Below are 18,338 nucleotides of genomic sequence, written 5' to 3'. Positions count from 1 at the left end.
ATTAAAAATTAAAAAAAAAAGAAAAAAAAAGCTCTCCCAAAATAAAAATAAGATGCCTAAAAATATACCTAACCAAGGGCATGAATGATCTCTGCAATGAAAAACTAAGGTAATGAAGGAAACTGAAGATACAAGGAGACAGAAAAGCTCCCTCCCCCATACTCATAGGCTGGGCAGAATCAATATTGTAAAACTGGCTATGTTATCAAAAACAACCTACAGATTCAATCCAATCCCCATTATACTTCTGATATTCTTCATAGAAATATAAAAACAATCCTAAATTCACATGGAATCACCAAAGGCCACAAACAGTCAAAGCTCTCTTTAGCAAACATTGAGGTTTCATAATACTTGATTTCAAACTACAGTTAAAAGCTGTAATAATATTACTATAAAAAAACAGAGTGACCTTGACATAAAAAACAGATATTTAGGAGCCAGCAAGATGGCTCAGCAAGTAAGCGTTCATTGCCAAGACTGTTGACCTGAGTTCAATTCTCAAAACCCACATGGTAAAGAGACCCAACTGAAAGAGGAAGTGACTTTAAGTGAGGGAGGAATTGGATGGATATATAGCTGGATGGATGGATGGATGGATGGATGGATGGATGGATGGATGGATGGGTGGATGGGTGGATGGATGGATGGGTGTGTAATGGAACCCACATGGCATAAAAGCTGAAAGGAACTATTTGGGAAGAGGCAGGAGACCAGCAAGAGGGAGGAAAGGTTAGGAAAGGTGATGGCGGAGGTCATTAGGGGAGGGGAGTGAACAGGTGCAGAGTGAAATTATCTGTATGTAAGAAAATGTCATATGGAACACATCATCTAGTATGCTCATTTAAGAAAGTAAAAAAATATATAAAAATATTAAAAAGCCTAATTGCCATTTTAATAGGAAGTTAGGATAATTACTTTGAAACTATGAAAATAATTTAACCAATGAATGCTATTTTTTAAAAAAGAAAGAAAAATCATGTTAAATAGGGAAGCTAGTACTGATCCTTACATTAATATAAAATTTTTATTACATATTTATCTATTGTGCATCTACACACACACATGTGGAGGTCACAGGATCATGCTCTGGAGTTGGTTCTCTCCTTCTATCATAAGAGATGGCAGGGATCAAACTCAGGTCAAGGCTTGGCAGGAGATGTCCCTAACTGATGAGTCATGTCACTGGCTATCAGCTTGACAGGAAACTAGGGCTCTGCATGAATGTTTATAAAGGAGGACCCAGGCAGTTCCATCACACTTGATCAGAGGTGGGATTAGAAGGAAGGACTTGGCTGCTGAAATAGAGAACCCACACCCTCACCAAAACCACTCGTTACTTCATAGGCGCCAAGAGGCAGCAGCCTGAGTTTCACTCATTACTGCTGAATATGTTGATACAGTGTCACATGATACAAGCCTGGTGTCATCTTAGAAGGTGACAGAAATAGACACTCTACTTCTGCCTCCATAGTTTCCATCATAAAGAATGATAAAAAAAAAAGAAAGAAAAAGAACGTCACTAAGCAAACAATGAAAATAAATCCTAAGTAGGATGAAGAGTCTGATTTCCAGGATTACAGAGGAAATCAGTAACTATCCCCGAAGAAGCACAACCATTAGGTTTACTAGACAAAGGTTGTAAATTATCTATTAAATATACTCAACAATGACTAAGTGCCAGCCAGGTCCCCCAAAGATCAGGAAGACATCCTGGACCCAACCCAGACACCAACTTATCCAGCGCCATATGACATGCTAGGCACAAGCACTGAAGGACGTTCTGTTTCTAGGGGCGAATGGGAACAGAGCCTGGGGGTTACTCTCAATGGCCACACATCTCAGGATACTGCATTGCCAGCACTAAGCAACAGTAAACCAAGGCTACCTCAACAACTCGACTGAGCTTTTTTTTTTTTTTTTTCTTTTAGTAATTCCAGTAGTCACAGGGGAAGAGGTGAAACTTAAAGAGTGTGTTTTTTTTTTTCTATCTTCAAATACTCTAATAGTTTTAACTCTCACTGCAATATGGTCTTATGGCTATCTTTTGCCTTGTGTTCATTTTTCTAAGTGAAAATTTCCATGTTTGATATGTATAAAATTGTATTTTTACGTTATTGTGACTGTTTGGTGATATATTAGTATAGAGATTTCTAGATATTAAATACACGTCTTACTAACAAAATAAATTTCAATCTCAAAATAAAAAGACCAAAGTAAGTGCACGTGAGTGCAGGTATCCGGTGCTGGTTGAGGCTAAAAGAGAGTTTCAAACTCCCCTGGAAATGGAATTACAGTCGTGAGCTGCCTAACATGGGTGCTGGCAACTGAACTCAGGTCCCCTGCAAGAGTGGTATGTTCTCTTTACCTCTGAGCCATGTCTCCAGCCCACCTACCCACCACCTTTTTAAAAGATCATTTGAGATAAAAGAGCATACTACATCCTTGCATAGACTTCTAGAGTCTCTGGGAAATAAAGGGGAGACAGTTGGAGGGAGACAGTTGGAAAGCAGCCTTCCTGACAGCAGCAACACACTAGCTATATAGGAAAGAAAGACTAGGAGGCAATTCTGGGAAACAGCAGAGAAACTCCAACTCGTGACTTCAAGGACTGGGTCCTTACTGGGGCTTGCTGTCTTCCTAGAAAGGAGGGGTATGACTGCCATGGCTAGAACTCTACTCCAGATAACAGCCTCTAAACATTTGTGGTTTATTTTCAATAACAAACAGCAGAGAGAGGAGGAGGAGAAGAGGGAAAGGGAAGGAGTAAGAGAGAGAGTAGAGTAAGGGAGGAGACGGACTTTAAGGGTTGCATCTACACAGGGCAGATGGTTCTAGGGAGACCTTTCTCTTGGACACTTGACTGCAGCAGTGGCAGAAGCCACTTTAAAAAGCTGCTACCCGAGTTAGCAGCTAGTCAGCTCTAGAGAGAAAGCCCCATCCTGCTCAGCCTGGGACCCCAGGTCATGTGTCTTGGTACTTCAGTCAGGCTCAGCTGCTTCTTGGAGCCCAAACCTGCCACAGGAGGAACTACAGAGAGAAGAATCAGCAACTTCACCATTCCTGAACCTCTCCACACTCCAAAGATATCACAGAGCCAGGACCAATATCCACGCCACAGCCCCATAAGGCAGGACCTACATACACACTCCACTCCAGCAAGAGACCACACAAAAGATGCAGTCCTTTGTCTTGTCATTCTGTCAAGGAAAGGAAAAGCATAAAGACTCTGCACTCCTCACAAAATTCTCTTTCCTTCACCTCAAAAGAAAACCATGTAGTTATGTAGTGAGTGAGTTTCACACGTATATATAATGTAACTTGATCATATCCACTCCCCTTATTCTCTCTCAATCTCCCAGCTACTCCTTCTCCCAGCAGGTCCCCTCCTACTTCATCATTTTCCAACTGACCCCCTGAATTGAACTAGGGCTGCCTACATGGGATGGATGTGGTGTTATTTATTAGCATATAAAAACTTGGCGATGGCTGCAGCACTGAAAAATCACTCACTCAGCTCACCAGCCATTGACTGGCAACAGATTCTAGGAGTGTTGTCTTATAAACGCCCTCCCCCAGTCCAGTCGGGGATGCTCCATATTATACAGGTAACCTCAGTCTTGAATTCATGAATAGTCATATAATGTTCATAAGGCAATTTCAAGATATTCTTCTCTATCCCCAGGGTCTTAATTTGTTCTGTACTTCTTCAGTAGCCCCTGAACCTTCAGGCAGGTATGAGTCCACTTGTGGCTCAGTGCTCAACTGTCACTCTGACCGGTTATGAGTCTACATTAACCACTGCCCACTGCAAAAACAAGTTGCTCTAACTACAGATGACAGCCGCACAAATCTATAATTATAAACATAATATTTCTAAGGCATTCTGGCATAGGTCTGTTTAGCAAAACTGAAATAATAATTTCAAAGTCTAAGGCCTACAAGGTCCATAGCTATGTATTTTATATTATCAGGCATGACCTCCCTCCTGTGGAGTGGCCTCAGATCCAATCAGAGTGTGGCTACCCCATCACGGTCAGGCCACTACTGCACCATGGGCCATTTACTTTGCAGTTCAGTATTTTAGAATGAAGGCCCACATCTGGGCAAGACCACTGATCAACTTTCTCCCCCAATGGCTTGCATAGCAACTTCAAGCACAATGAAGAAGTTTCGAGCTTATTTACAGCTTGATTTCTCTATGTCCTGCTAACAAACTGCACTGTGTCCTCGGCAATAGAGTTCCACCATCTGGTTCTGGTTGGCAACCAGGAGTAACAACAGTAGTCTGTATTGCTTTGTGTACCTCTGGGGACTTCCTGACCAACAACTTGCAAGGAAGAATGATACATCTGGCCCTGGGATTTTCGTTTAATAACCTAAGTCTTCTGGGAGTAGCATTAACTACCTAGGCAGGACAGCTCTAGGTTCAAATTCCCTTTTTTTTTTTTTTTTTTTTTTCCTTTTAACTACCTGCCTCTTTTGGTATTAATGTAGATAAATGGAAAGATGAACTATTTGCAAAGATTCCATGACAGTGTGGAAGGTATATAACTCTATATAACTTTCCAAACTTGCAAATGATCACTCCCAATATAATACCTGTAGAAAACCATAGCTGTGTATTCTTGTGAGCAATATTAAAGCCTGAGCCCACTTCATCTTGATTTAAAGGCTGCTGTTAACAGGATTTTAATTCTCTTTTGATGTGCTTAAGCCCTCACATGTTTTATTACGCAGCATTGATTTACTTCCCAACAAGTGCCCACTTTTTGCCCCAGCTGTACTGAGACACACTTGGCCTAGCAACCAAGCCGACCTGCAGGGTTTCCTCTGTGAAGCACTTGCCTTATTCTTCCCTTAGAGTGTATTATCAATAATACAAATATCTTCATTTGTCCTCATCCACTGTCCTTGCACTTCCATTACTATGAATAAGAAGTCTACTGTTAGGTCCAGATCTTGGCTTATATTGCATCCTCTAACTAAAAGGAGAAAGCACTGCTCCTTGGAAAATTAGTTGTACTGGTCAGTTTTTGTCAACTTGACAGAAACTATGGTCATCTGTCAAGAGAGAACCTCAATTGAGAAACTCGCTCTATCAGAACAGCAGTGAGACTGGGAGAGGCCACTGTCAAAGGTGCAGCCTCAGCAGCAATGCAAGTCCCAGGATTGATGGAGTCATGGAGAGAAGTTGAGGCTTAGCACCCCAAGAAGCCAAAAACAGTCATTAGTGAAGATGCAGCTTCAGTAGCTGTGGAGACCACAGCATGAGGGCCTCTCAGAGCACTACCAAGCACGAGGGCAGGTAGGAATGGAGCCAGCCTGAGCCTAAGACAGAGCTGTGTGCAGTGTGGGAAACAGTGCTGATAGGAGAGACTGCCCAAGTGCAAGTGGCAGGCCATGGACACTGAACTATTTACACTGTGGGATGTGGTTTGGTTGTGCTCTAACTATAATTGTGCACTGGTTCTTCACTCTTAACGTAAGAAAGTATCTACCTTGTTTTTTTTTGTTTGTTTGTTTTGTTTTGTTTTTCGAGACAGGGTTTCTCTGTAGCCCTGGCTGTCCTGGAACTCACTCTGTAGACCAGGCTGGCCTCGAACTCAGAAATCCCCCTGCCTCTGCCTCCCGAGTGCTGGGATTAAAGGCGTGCGCCACCACGCCCGGCTCTCTACCTTGTTTTTTATTTTACAGGAACCCACAGCTAAGAGTCTTTGGGTTTTTAACGAGATTTTGAACTTTTTTTTCCCCCCTGAATAGGGTTTCTCTGTGCAGCCCTGGCTGATCTGCAACTCCCTGAGATCAGGCTGGCCTCAAATTCACAGAGACCCATCTGCCTCTGCCTCCCAGGTGCTGGAATTAGGTCATTAAAGACATGTGCAACCATGCCCCACCAAGAATTTGGATTTTTAAATCAATGGAAATTTTGAAGACTATGGGACTTTCAAAGTTGTACTGTATATTAAAGTTATACTGTATATTATATTGTGATAGTAACATGAGATCTTGGGGACAAAGGGGGTAAAAGATTATGAATTAACAATAATGTGTCCATGTATCAGACTGGCAAGGGGTAGACTTGCTGGTTAGTTTTTGCCAACTTAACACAAACCTAGACATATCTGGGATAAGGGAATCTTAATTGAGGAACAGCCTCCATCAGATTAGGCTGTGAGGCACGTATTTGTTAACTGATGCAGGAAGACCCAGCCCAATTTGGATCCTGTCACTGTTACTCAAGTGAGTCTTGCCACACAAGAATGGAACCTACACAGAAGATTCAAGGCCCAGCTAGGATACACACGACTTTGTCTCAAAAAAAGAAAGAAGTGGAGAGGAGGGGGAGGGGAGAGGAGGGGGAGAGGAGGAGAAAGGGGAGGGGCATTTATTTAGGGAGCAGCAATACCAAAGCTAAGGGCACAAGGGCTCCCGCTGCTCTGCATAGCCCCTTACGGTTCTTGGCACACACACACTTCTTTCTCAACTCTAGGGCAGTGTTTGCATGTAGTAGATTAGGCCCTCAGAAACGCAGGACACTATCTCCAGATCAGCATTTTCCCTTGATAAGGACAGTGGGTATTTTACACTTGGTAATTGATGTAATCCTGAGATCATTTGCAACAACTGTAACTGTCATTATTCCTATTTTTGAGATTAAGAAATATTAATTTGAGAGTCAGCAAGATGTGGTTAGCATGCAGTGATGGATCAGTGGCTAACGGTGCTTGCAGCTTGCTGCTACAGCCTGACAGATTTGATCCCCAAGACCTACAGAGTAGAAAGAACGAGTCAAGTCCCACAGTTGTTCTCTGACCTCCGCAGGTGTGTTGTGACAAGCACACACGTGTGTGGATGCATACACACAAAATAAGTTACACTGGGACTTTAGAAATTAAGGTTAACTTGTTAGTGGATTTGTAATTCCAGACCCAATTACAGCCCCTGTCAGCTACTGCTTCCCTCTCTGCTTCAGTGCGGTCACTCCCAGGTCTCCACGTTCTCCTCAGCCTATCCTCCACAGAGCCCGTCTATCTCCTCTCCCACCAGGCACTAGTTCTGAACTCATCAAAAGTTACCCAAAGGAAAGCCTTCTGGAGGAACAACCATTTCCTCTGCAGGACTAACTCAAGCACTGCCCCTCTGGAGGAACAACCATTTCCTGTGCAGGACTAACTCAAGCACTGCCCCCCTGTCCTCCCAGCCAAATCTTGCTAATTGGAGTCTTGAGAGTCTTGCCATGTTAGCTCCAACTGACGTCCACTGAGGAAGAACAAAGGCCATCCAGAAAAGGATTACAACTGATTTTTCATGAAGGCTGTTCTTTTGAAGTCTCCTGCAGAACACAATGACTGTCACTGCCTTTGTCACTTAAAAAGAGAGGGGTGCATGTGCCACTATTTGATGTGGTTCTAGACTCAGCTACCCCCTAAAACTACCTTGAGAGAGGGGGAGAAAGGAAAAGCAAATATTCAAAAACTCAAATACCCAGAATCTTTGATCTCACACAGAACAAACAATTCCACCCACTCTTGTCCTTCTATAATTCTGTATTTAAGTTGGCAGGAAAGAAATTCTAATTAGAATCTTCATATTACAAACAAGTTCCAGTTGACTCTCCAGAAAAGATCTATTAAGCATTATATGGAATAATTTAACTTTCTAGCCCAAACTGGGCAACTATAAATGATATTCTGAAATCTGGAAGACTAATTTTAACATAAAGTTACCTATGGCACCACAAACATATATAACACAAAAAGATACTACATGTCATCTAAACCGTTGCTATGTTAGAGGGACTTTGAATATATGTCAGTGTAACCCAAAACTTTCAGAAAATCTCCACATGATACAAAAGGATTTACAAAGTGGTGTAAAAATAAGCAAGTTCCCTAAAAGGAAATAAATTATATTTCCCATTAAAAGCAACTGCAAAATGTTACAGTACAATATGTGTCTCATCCTACCTTCCAAAAAAAACTATTTTGAAATATTTATTTTATGCCATTAACATGAGGCTGGAGATCTGAATTGAGACAATCTTGTGGAGGTGATGGTAAGGCAGGAAAACAGGACAACAAAAGAGGTGGTTTCTAAGCTAGAAGCTGATGAAGACAAGGGATTCTATTATCCTGTCATCCTAATGTCATATGCTTAAACTTTTACAATTAAATTTTGTTCACTAAAAAACTTATGTTTAATCTTCACATTATAGAAACAAAGACTTAAAAACTTAAAAATGCTTAATCCTCATATTGTACAAAGACTAATACCTTCCAATCTTTGAATTTTTCCTTTCACAGAGATAACAGCTTCAAAGGGTGAAACTCTTAGTTCAAAACATGTTCCAGTCAACGTTTCGATGAAGAGTTCCATGGTGTCATAGAAAGGAAGTTTGAAATAAAATGGTCCCACGTTATCTTCATTGAAGAATGGAGGCTCTTTTCTGTTATCCATTACTTTGACTTTTCTGATTCTTCTGGAATATGTTGTATGCAACTGTATTCCAATTCTACCCAAATCAGCTTTGAACATTGGTAATATGTATCGTTGTTCATGTTTGAGTTCTGTACCTGAAAAAAAAAATTAGCTTTTTAAGGCAAATCCAAAAGTCTCTCCTTCACTCAGATTTCCTGAAAAACTCTGGCTCACACTCACCTTCCAAACCATCTAAGAACTTCTTTTATTGCCTTTACAAAGTGTGCCTAGCACTGAACCTTCCGTGCCTCCCTCTGAAGTCACTGCTGAAGTAGACTAACCATGAAGAATAGACATGCTTTTGATTCTTTACAGTGCCTTACTAGAGCTCTGCATTGCTGTTAATATATAGCATATGGTCAACAAACATTTTTGCTATTATTCAAATTCAATGTATCAATATGGTTCTATAAGACTCTCCAAGTGCATATACATCCTTCTCTAAAACATGCTTCTCTTTTAAGCCATATAAAATTTTAGTCTTTATACATAATTACACTGGATAAGAAAAATGGCATATCAATAAGTTCTTTTAAAATATGATCCACTAAATAACCATCAAGTATTCTAGCATTAAAAAGAAGTAATTATATAGACACTAAGATCTCTACTCACAACCATGCAATAGCTAATGAGCATGAAAGACAAGTGCATCACAAAGAAGCATATGGTAAATTAAGAGTGAGAAACAGGGGCCTCTCATGACCGCCCTCCGAAAGGCCCAACAAGCAGCTGAAAGAGTCAGATGCTGACATTTGCACCCAACCAATGGACAGAAGCTGCTGACCCCTGAGGTTGAATTAGGGAAGACTGAAAGAGGCTGAGGAGGAGGATGATCCTGTAGGAGGACCAGCAGTCTCAACTACCCTGGTCCCCGAGATTGCTCAGACACTGAGCCACCAACCAGGCAGCATACACTAGCTGATTAAGGCCCCAAACACATACACAGCAGAGGACTGCCGGGTCTGGGTTCAGTCAGAGAAGGCGCACCTAACCCTTGAGAAACTTGAGGCCCCAGGGAGTGAGGAGGTCTGGTGAGGTGTGGGTGGTGAGGACATCCTCTTGGAGATAGGGGTCGGGGGAGGAGGTGTGGGATGTAGAACAGTTGGGAGGGTGACTGGGAGGGAGATAAAGTCTGGAATGTAAAATAAGATTAAAGAATAAAATAATAATAATAATAAAAACTAGCAGCAAGGGTGATCACACTGAAAAACTGCTGTTATTTGGTAAAAACTTTGTCAACTTAAACTAAGTTTAAACCACAAAAATATGTGTCTTTCTGAAGAGATGAGGCAATCTTTTTTCAAGTTTTGTTGGGATATAATTCATATGCCACAAATTGACTCATAACCATACCTCTCACTTGACATCTAAAATTTACTCATTTTAACACTAAAAATGTCCAGCCACCACAACCATTGATGGGGACTGAGCAAGAGCTTTGAGAATGCCAACCAAGTGTTCTAGCACTGAGTGAGGCCAGAAGCTTCTTGTACAACATTGGTCATCCATGGATCAATACTTCGTCCATCCAGTGGATGATTAATAGTCTCCTAGGTGGACCTGGTGCATGTTATCTACCCAGTCACTGGTTTATGGTGTTTGGGTGGGTTTTAATTTGGAGCTAATTATAAATACTGCCATAGTGAACAATCAGCTATCATGTGGACAAGTTTTCCTTTTTTGCTGATACACATCCAGAGGGAAAAAGGTGTGCTGGGTCCCATGACAGCATATTAAGCAATTTGTGGAATTAATTACTAAAGTGTTTTCCAAGTAGTTCAAACTATTTCATAATAAACAACAAGTGAGGGTGCAGATCTCTTCATATCTTTATCAATACTTTTATTGTCTTTTTTATTAAAGCTATCCTACTGAGTACAACATAGTGATGATCTTCACTCTAAATGATTGTGAGCATCTTTTATGTGATGATAGGCCCTCTGCACCTCACCCTTGGAGACTATTTGAAGACTTTGCCTAGTCTTTATCACTGATTTTAAAGTGTTATGAAGGTGATCTAATAAGACAGAGTCCCAGCTGGCCATTTCTTGTCACCAAATGAAGCTTCCAGTACCAGGATTGAGTTACATTTAATTGAGTTGTTGGCCAGAGGACCCACAGGAATCCCCAAACAAGCCAGAACAATTACCAAGACTATAGGTTTCTCTCCAAACTGACAGCAAGGTCCCACTCCTGAAAACTATGCCTACACAAGTCACTGACCATGGAGATGGCAAACCAGTGCCTACAGAGAGCCTTCACCTCTATGTTCTAGTGTCTTTGATACAGGAACATACTCTTTATACTATTAAGAGAAACATAATCACCAAACTAACAGCAAATCCTTCATCTACAATATTCTCTGCAAGTTAGTCTAGGGCAATGGTGGTGCAGAGCTTGTGAGAATAACCAACAAACAACTGATTTAAGGCCACGCCACAAGATGGAACCCATACCTGACACTGCTTGGGTAACCAAAAAGGGGGTGGGAGTTTAAGAGCAGGGGGCAGGGGATTGAGGACACAAGAAAACAAGACCCTCTAATTCAACAGGAGCAAAGCTCATGTGAACTCAGACTGAAGCAGCACACGCAGAGCCTGCACAGGGCAGGGGTGGAGGCGCCACTAGGTCTTCTGTACTTATGGCTTCCAGCTTAGTGTTTTTGTGGGATTTCTGAGTCTCTGATTCTTGTGCTTTCTCTTGGGCTCTTTTCCCTCTGTTGGTTTGCCTTGCCCAACTTCAATTAATTTTTTTTGTTTTATCTTATATTTTATGTTGTTATATTTTTTAAAATGAATGAATGGGAACCTAGCTACTAGGGTAGAAGTTAACCACTGAACTGTCAATGGAGAAGCACTGGGTTCATCAACCACTCCAGGGCAGGTCTCATGTTCAGGAGTCGTTAACTAAACATATAACACACTCTGTAATTTTTTTTTGAATGCCCTTCTTTGGTTACAGTTTGGTGTGTGGGGACGGGGGACAGGCGGGGGGAAGGTTGTTTCTTGTTTTGAGGTGGTATTTTATTTTGTTTCCTTGGTTTTGTTGTGTAAGGTTTTTGTTTTTTGAGAAAACTTAAAGTGGGTTGGTAGGGAGGGGAGAGGAGAAAGACTTGGGGGAATAGGATATGATCAAATTATATAAATTTAAAATTGTTTTTTTTTAGATAATATTCTAGATATAAGTCACATGTAGAATATAGGATTGGCAAATACTTTCTCCCATTCTGTAAGCTGGCCTTTGACTTCTTGGTAATGTCTTTTCAAATTCAATTCTCAACTGAAGAAGCCCAGTCTGGCCACTTGTCGCAGTTACATATATTGACCTAACCCAAGGCAGTAAATTTACACACATTTTCCCCAAGAATTGCACAATTTTAACTTATTTTTAGGTTTAGTGTTCATTCAGAACAGGGATTCAACTTTATTCTTTTGCACAGAGAAAATCAATATTTGCAGTATCGTTTGTTGGAAAGACTATGCTAACCCCATTGAATTTATAGAATTCTTACAGAAAACTGACTATAAACGTGAGGGGCCTATCTCCTGACATTTCACTATACTGGCCGGTTAGTGCATCTCTCATAGTTCTGATTACTCTAACTTGACTACATTTGGGGATTAGGAAATAGCCCTCTTCTAATCTGTGTTTTTTCACACACTATGTATTAGAATACAAATGGCTTCAATATTTTATTGATCTTGTATACAGCCACTGCGTCTACTGTGCTCAAACCGCTTTTAATGGATTCCTTGGGATTGTCTATATTGAACCATACACACACAATAGCTACAGAAAGCCTTCTGCTCTCTGCAGCGTGGACGCACTTTTCTTTTCCTATTTAATTGCCCGTAGAACCTAGAGTAAAGGGTGATTAAAGGTGACTGAACTGGAAATCTCTGTCTTTGTCTTGATTATAGGAGGAAGGAATTGAGCCTTTTACCATTAGATATGTCAGCTGTCAGGTTTAATACATAATTTTATCCAGGTTGGAAAATTCCTGATTATTCCCACATAGGAATTTGCTTTACTTTTAACCACAAAAAGGTACAGGTTTTCTAAGATATTTTTCAGTGTCTATTTAAGTGATCACATGGTTTTCATTTGTTTATAACTAATATGGTATATTAGACTGATTAATTTTTTTTTTGTGTTAACTCATCCTGCATTCCTGGAACAAAATCCCATTTGTGTACATAGTACTCTTTGGATAGGTAGGTAGATAGACAGACAGACAGAGCTGAACTTGATCAGGAAATATCTCTTGAGGATCCTGTTCTACCTCCTTCTTCCTCCTCCCCCGCTCCTCTCCTCCTTCCAACCAGTCCTTGCAGGTTGATGTCGTTGTTTGGTTCTTTATGTCTAGACATGTGTTAGCCTCATAGAATAAGTTGGGAAGTACTCCTTAAAGATAGGGAAACTTCTTTTTTCAGCATCAAACCATGGACTCACACATGCTAAGCAAACAGTCAACCACTCTGCTACTTCTCCAGCCCATAGAAAAATTTTGTAGTTTATTTCAGTATGGGAAAAGCCTGAGAGTATGGTAAGGACATCAGCAAGCAACCCTATTGTGAAAGTCAAAAGTAAATATGGGTTATACAATAATTTTAAATCTTTCCTACCAAAAGAATATGTGGTATCACTGAGGTCACTCTAATTTTCATAAACATTTATTTTTATTTATTTTTGAGTCAGGGTCTCATTATACAGTCCAGACTGGCCTCATCCTTATGATCCTCCTGCCTCACATTTCCCCAGTGCTGGGACTATAGGTATATGCTACAATGACTGGCCGAGGAATGTACGTAAAGGTGCACTAGTTTTACAAAGATTGTGCTTGGCTAATAAATCACTGTAAACGCATGGCATGGCATCTGTAATCCAGACATTCTAAAGACATGTACAAATTCAATGTGTGCAATTCAATGTATACAAAATAGCCCCTCTCTCCAAAGGCTTCCTTCCTTGTCTTGCAGTCCTCATCTGCTTAAAGCATACCATGACGCATCCATTCATTCAAGCCAGAATTTAGGATCTCTCACGAACACCATGACAGTTTCAAGTGACCAATTCTGACAATGCATCTTACATCTTCTATCCTGTCAACCTCTCCATTCACCAATTAGGCCTTAACTTGGAGTTTCTTTAGCTTTCATCTGAGCAACTCTCAAAGACTGACAAGCTATGATCTTTGATTCCTAGACTTCACTAGACTAGCCAGCCACTAGATTTGCTCTTTTTTAACTTTTAGAAAGAAAGTTTCTAAAAATTGGCTAAGGTTATTATTTTAACACATTGTTTAGTTACTTTCCATTGCCTATGTTTAAGCCGGAGGGAAGTTATACTTGGAATTCATTATAAGACCTCACTAGAAAATAAATCTAAACTGGAGACATGAATTTCCCTTATAGATCAGGAGACTTTACTTTAGGGCAATTTTAAATCTACGACAAAATGGAGCAGAAATTATGAGTCTCCATAGACACCTATCCCTTTCCTGCCTCCAGCTAACCTATATTCTGCACTCACACAGTACCTTATTAACAAGTGAGGAATAGATACATCGCTGTCACTCAAGCCCAAAGTTTCCATTAGGGTTTATTCTTGGTGGTGCACATGCGACAGATGTGGGCAGATGTATAAAGCATCATGTATTTACCACGACATTATCAGGGTAGTTTCAGTTTCTAAATATTCTGGGTTGGAGCTACTGATCCCACCCCAACCCTCAAATCCTAGGCACCGTTTGATCCTTTAAGTGCTTCCATAGCTTCACCCTTTCCAGAATGCCATGCAATTGGAATCACACAATGTGCAACCTTTTCAGAGTGCTCTCTCTAAGGAACACACATGTAAGGTTCTTTTGTGCCATTTTATGGCTTCATGGCTTTCCTTTAAGTGCTATATTATATTCTACTGTGTGTATGCATTAGTTTCATTTATCCATTATCCTGAGAAATATCTTACATTCCCCATTTTCTGACAATTATGAAGCAAAACTGTATACAGGTTATTTGATTTTTAGAAAACTTATTTAGGCTAGATTTTAATACGAGTATTTTCAGCCTTTTGTGCACATGTGTATACATTGTGTGTGTGTATATATTTGCATGTGGAGACCAGCAGTCAACATCAGATGGCCTCCTCTATCACTTTCCACTTTATATTCTCTTTTAAGATTTATTTTATGTGTATGATACCCTGTAGCTGTCTTCAGGCACACCAGAAGAGAGCATCAGATCCTATTACAGATGGTTGTGAGCCACCATGTGGTTGCTAGGAATTGAACTCAGGACCTCTAGAAGAGCAGTCAGTGCTCTTAACCACTGAGTCAGCGCTCCAGCCCCATTTTATATTCTTAAGGTGTCACTGATCTGCTCATCCACTCAGCTTGATGGGGTGACTGGCAAGGTGAGGGCTCCTCCTGCCAACCCTAAGAGCACAGGTGCACACTGCTGTGCCTAGCTTTTTCCGGTAAGTGCTGGGGATTCAAGCTAGGCTTGTGCAGTTAACACTTTACCTTCAATGGCTGAGCCAAACCCACAGCCCCATTGTGCTTGTTTCTCTTTTAAAGAAACTGCCACACAATATGCCAAGGTAGTGAAACCACCAGCCACTCAGGAGTTCCTGTTACCCCAGACCATCACAGGGTTTTGCACTGTCAGTCTTCCGGGTTTTGGCTTCAAGGGGCAGTTTCCTAATGACCTGGGATGTAAGCACAGCTATCCTTTGAAAATGTAAACTGATCCTATTATTTCTAGCTCAAGGCCCTATCATGGCTTCCACCATCTGTGCAACAATGTTCAAACTCCTTGGAAAGACTTCCCAGCATGCATATTTCATCTCCCAGCCATGCTCACTTACCCGCACTCCCCCAGCAGTGCCTGCGCTCCTTGTACCTCTACTCATAGCTTACTCATAGTCTTAGAGCTCCTGCTTTGTCCTACTCAGGCCAACTCCTCCCAGGCTTCCTGAGAAGCTACCAATCGGCTTACAAAGCTCAGCTCCACGGAGAGGGGCACACTTCAAAGAGAATGCCTGCTTATAATGCAAAGCCTGCCTAATAACCAGACACCTCTCCCCAAAGCTGCAGCTCCAATACCAACGATCCCACAAAATCTTTCATGCTTACTATCTTTTGTACCCATGATACCCATCAAAACTGTTTCTGTGTCTGTCACCCGTGCTGGTAAACTACAAGTGTTGTAAGGGAGGGACAATGTCTCTATCACTCACTTCAGCCGTCTGCACACATTAGCGTGCATTAAAGGTTGTTCAATGAAATTCAATTCAAAACAACTCCCTTTCCCCACTAATCCTTAGATTAGACAAAATAGTCAAATATATAGTCATAGAAATGGAACAGTGATTATACTGTGGAGGGATACTGGTTTCCTCTGCAATCACACTCTGACTCACTACGCCAGAATTCTTATAAATCATGATGAACACGGATACACAGATTCTTCTACTGTAGAGGGGAGTTTTCATAGTTCTAATATAAAACATTCTTAGGAAGCTTGAATTATGCAGATAGCTAACACTCCTTTAAAAAAAAAAATCACAGGATCACAGGAAGAAACATTGTTGCTGAGAGCACAGTTGTTCTGAGTGGAGTTGCACAACATCTGAACTAATGAGAAACAAACAACAGCAGCAACACAAGGAGTGTGTTCCCAGTACTGTGGGCAAGAGTACACTACAGCAACAGTGGTACTGTTTGGATTTCACTACTCACTCTTACATCACTCATAGTGAATGTGAAGCCGGGTGATAGGGTACTTTCCTAGCACATATTAGGCCCTGGGCTCAATCTGCAATTTCACAAAAACAAAACAAAACAAAACAAAAAAACAGCATTATAAGAAGAAAAAGAAAAAAAAAAAACAGCATTATAGTGAAATACGCATAGGCAACGTGTATTTCTTCAGTGCACAGATCTGACATGAGACTAACGTGCCTATAAGTAGAAGAAAATCAGCACTGCAGTAGGTGCATCATCAGTGGTGCAAGAACTCCCAAATGAAGTTTGGTCCCAGTTAGTGGCATAATTTCCAATATACAAAAAAGACCGAGGGTGGTGCCCATAACTGAAAACAATTGTGTTGCATACTTTTTTGGTCGGTTGGTTGGTTGGGTTTTTGTTTTTGTTTTTTGAGACAGGGTTTCTCTGTACAGCCCTGGCTATCCTGGCACTCACTTTGTAGACCGTGCTAGCCTCGAACTCAGAAATCCTCCTGCCTCTGCCTCCCGAGTGTTGGGATTAAAGGTGTGCGCCACCACACCCAGCTGTGTCATACTTCTCAGCAAGGACATTAATGTAACAAGACAAAAGGTTGTGCCGGCAGGCTAAACCACAGCAGAATATTACAAGGCCTAGTGGAAGCTCAAGTGGGCCAGTGACCTAGCGTACTAAAACTGGGTCCACTGAGGACTGCAAGCATCCTCAAAGTGGCCCGTGGTCTGCATGAGTGAGCACTGGAAAACCAATTGACAATGAATAACGTATAGTGATGTTTAATACTATAAGTAAATAAAATGATGATTAAATTGATAATTTATCTTGAAAACTGTTAGAGAAAAATCAAAATGAATTTCCAACATTTCTTTCATCTTTTGAAATGTCTAAAACCAACCAACCACAAAAGCGGCAATAACTGCACTCAAGGAGTAATTTCAGTACCTTGGACTTTGCTTCCTTCTCGTCCACAGGAACTTAGTCACACGACGAGTTAGTTTTTAATTTTTTTTCCCCCAACATAAATATACCCACAATATGTTGCAGCCTTTTAAAAAGGTGACTCTTGTCCTTTTACAGATGTGTGAAAATCGAGATACAGATTGGAACCACACTCTAGCCTAGGAACGATGCACAAGTGCGGGGGTGCTGCCCTGGGGCCACAACCGGCAGGGACCACACGCAGACCCAAAGTCGGGTCAGCAGCACCCCGAGCCACGGGCACGACCAATTTGTCCGTGAGTCCCTACGCAGAGAAGCACGGGTGTGACCAGGCTGCAGCTGAGGCGGGCGCACCGGGGCAGCGAAGGCGCAGCAGGCCCTTCCGCCACCCGCCCTCCCTCCCGGCCGCGCCCCGCCCCGCCCCGCCCCGCCCCGCCGCGCCGCGCCGCGCCGCGCCGCGCCCCTCACCCGCTCGCCCTCCGGTGGTCGCGTCCGCCCGCTCGCTCGCTCGCCTGCCTGCAGGCGGATAGGAGTGCGCGCGCCCGAGACGCCCGCCGACGCTGGCCCGCGAAGCTCCGGTCCCGCCCTTTGTGACACCGCTCACCAATCGCCGATCAGCGCTGCCAACGCCCTCCAATCAGCGCGCGAGGGGCGGGGCCTAGCCTTCCGCGGCTGGCGGTTGCTCGGACGCCGGGGTCGCACTGGCGTTCAGGAAGGGTTGTCGGTTAGAATTGGCCCGGATGTTGACTCTTTATAACTGGTAGCAGGACCCGCCTAGGGCAGGGTAGGAGGCTGGAGACCTGGCACAGTGTCTGGGAAGAGTCGGCGCCAGAGTGGCTGGGGCACTTACTTCTAAGGTTCTTTGGGGCTAGGAGGGTCTTTGGCATTTGTCATCTACTCATGGCCTAGGACACTTAAAAGGATGTCCATGCTAGTCACCCTTTTCTTGTACTCCACATTCTCCTAACATTTCTGACTCAGTTGTGTCACCTGTAAAATGGGAACATTCTTTTTTTTTTCTTTATTTAACTTTTTATTGATTCTTTTTATTACAACATGCACCCTAATCCCACTCATTTTTTTTTAATATTTTTATTACATATTTTCCTCAATTACGTTTCCAATGCTATCCCAAAAGTCCCCCATAGCGCCCCCCCACTTCCCTATCCAC

General features: G+C 42.0%; 1 protein-coding gene across 6 annotated transcripts in view; it reads right to left on the bottom strand.

The window, feature by feature from the left end:
- The window catches only part of Zfand4 (zinc finger AN1-type containing 4), a 65,424-nt gene extending 47,692 nt beyond the window's left edge, over positions 1–17,732 (bottom strand). For 4 of the 6 annotated variants that reach the window (XM_021165735.2, XM_029478825.1, XM_029478824.1 and 1 more), the window contains exons 1-2: positions 17,636–17,732; positions 8,277–8,576 (exon numbers count right to left, since the gene is read on the bottom strand). In XM_021165735.2, coding sequence (XP_021021394.1) covers positions 8,277–8,538 — 262 coding nt within the window. In that variant the 5' untranslated portion in view covers positions 8,539–8,576; positions 17,636–17,732. Of the gene's footprint in view, positions 1–8,276; positions 8,577–17,170; positions 17,551–17,635 lie in introns of those variants that run through there. The other 2 variants (XM_021165736.2, XM_029478826.1) reach the window with 2 other exon arrangements.
- Positions 17,733–18,338: the final 606 nt, after the last annotated feature.

The sequence above is a fragment of the Mus caroli genome, chromosome 6 (genome assembly GCF_900094665.2).
Source record: "Mus caroli chromosome 6, CAROLI_EIJ_v1.1, whole genome shotgun sequence".
NCBI lineage: Eukaryota > Metazoa > Chordata > Mammalia > Rodentia > Muridae > Mus > Mus caroli.
This window is presented reverse-complemented; position numbering and strand designations above follow the sequence as displayed.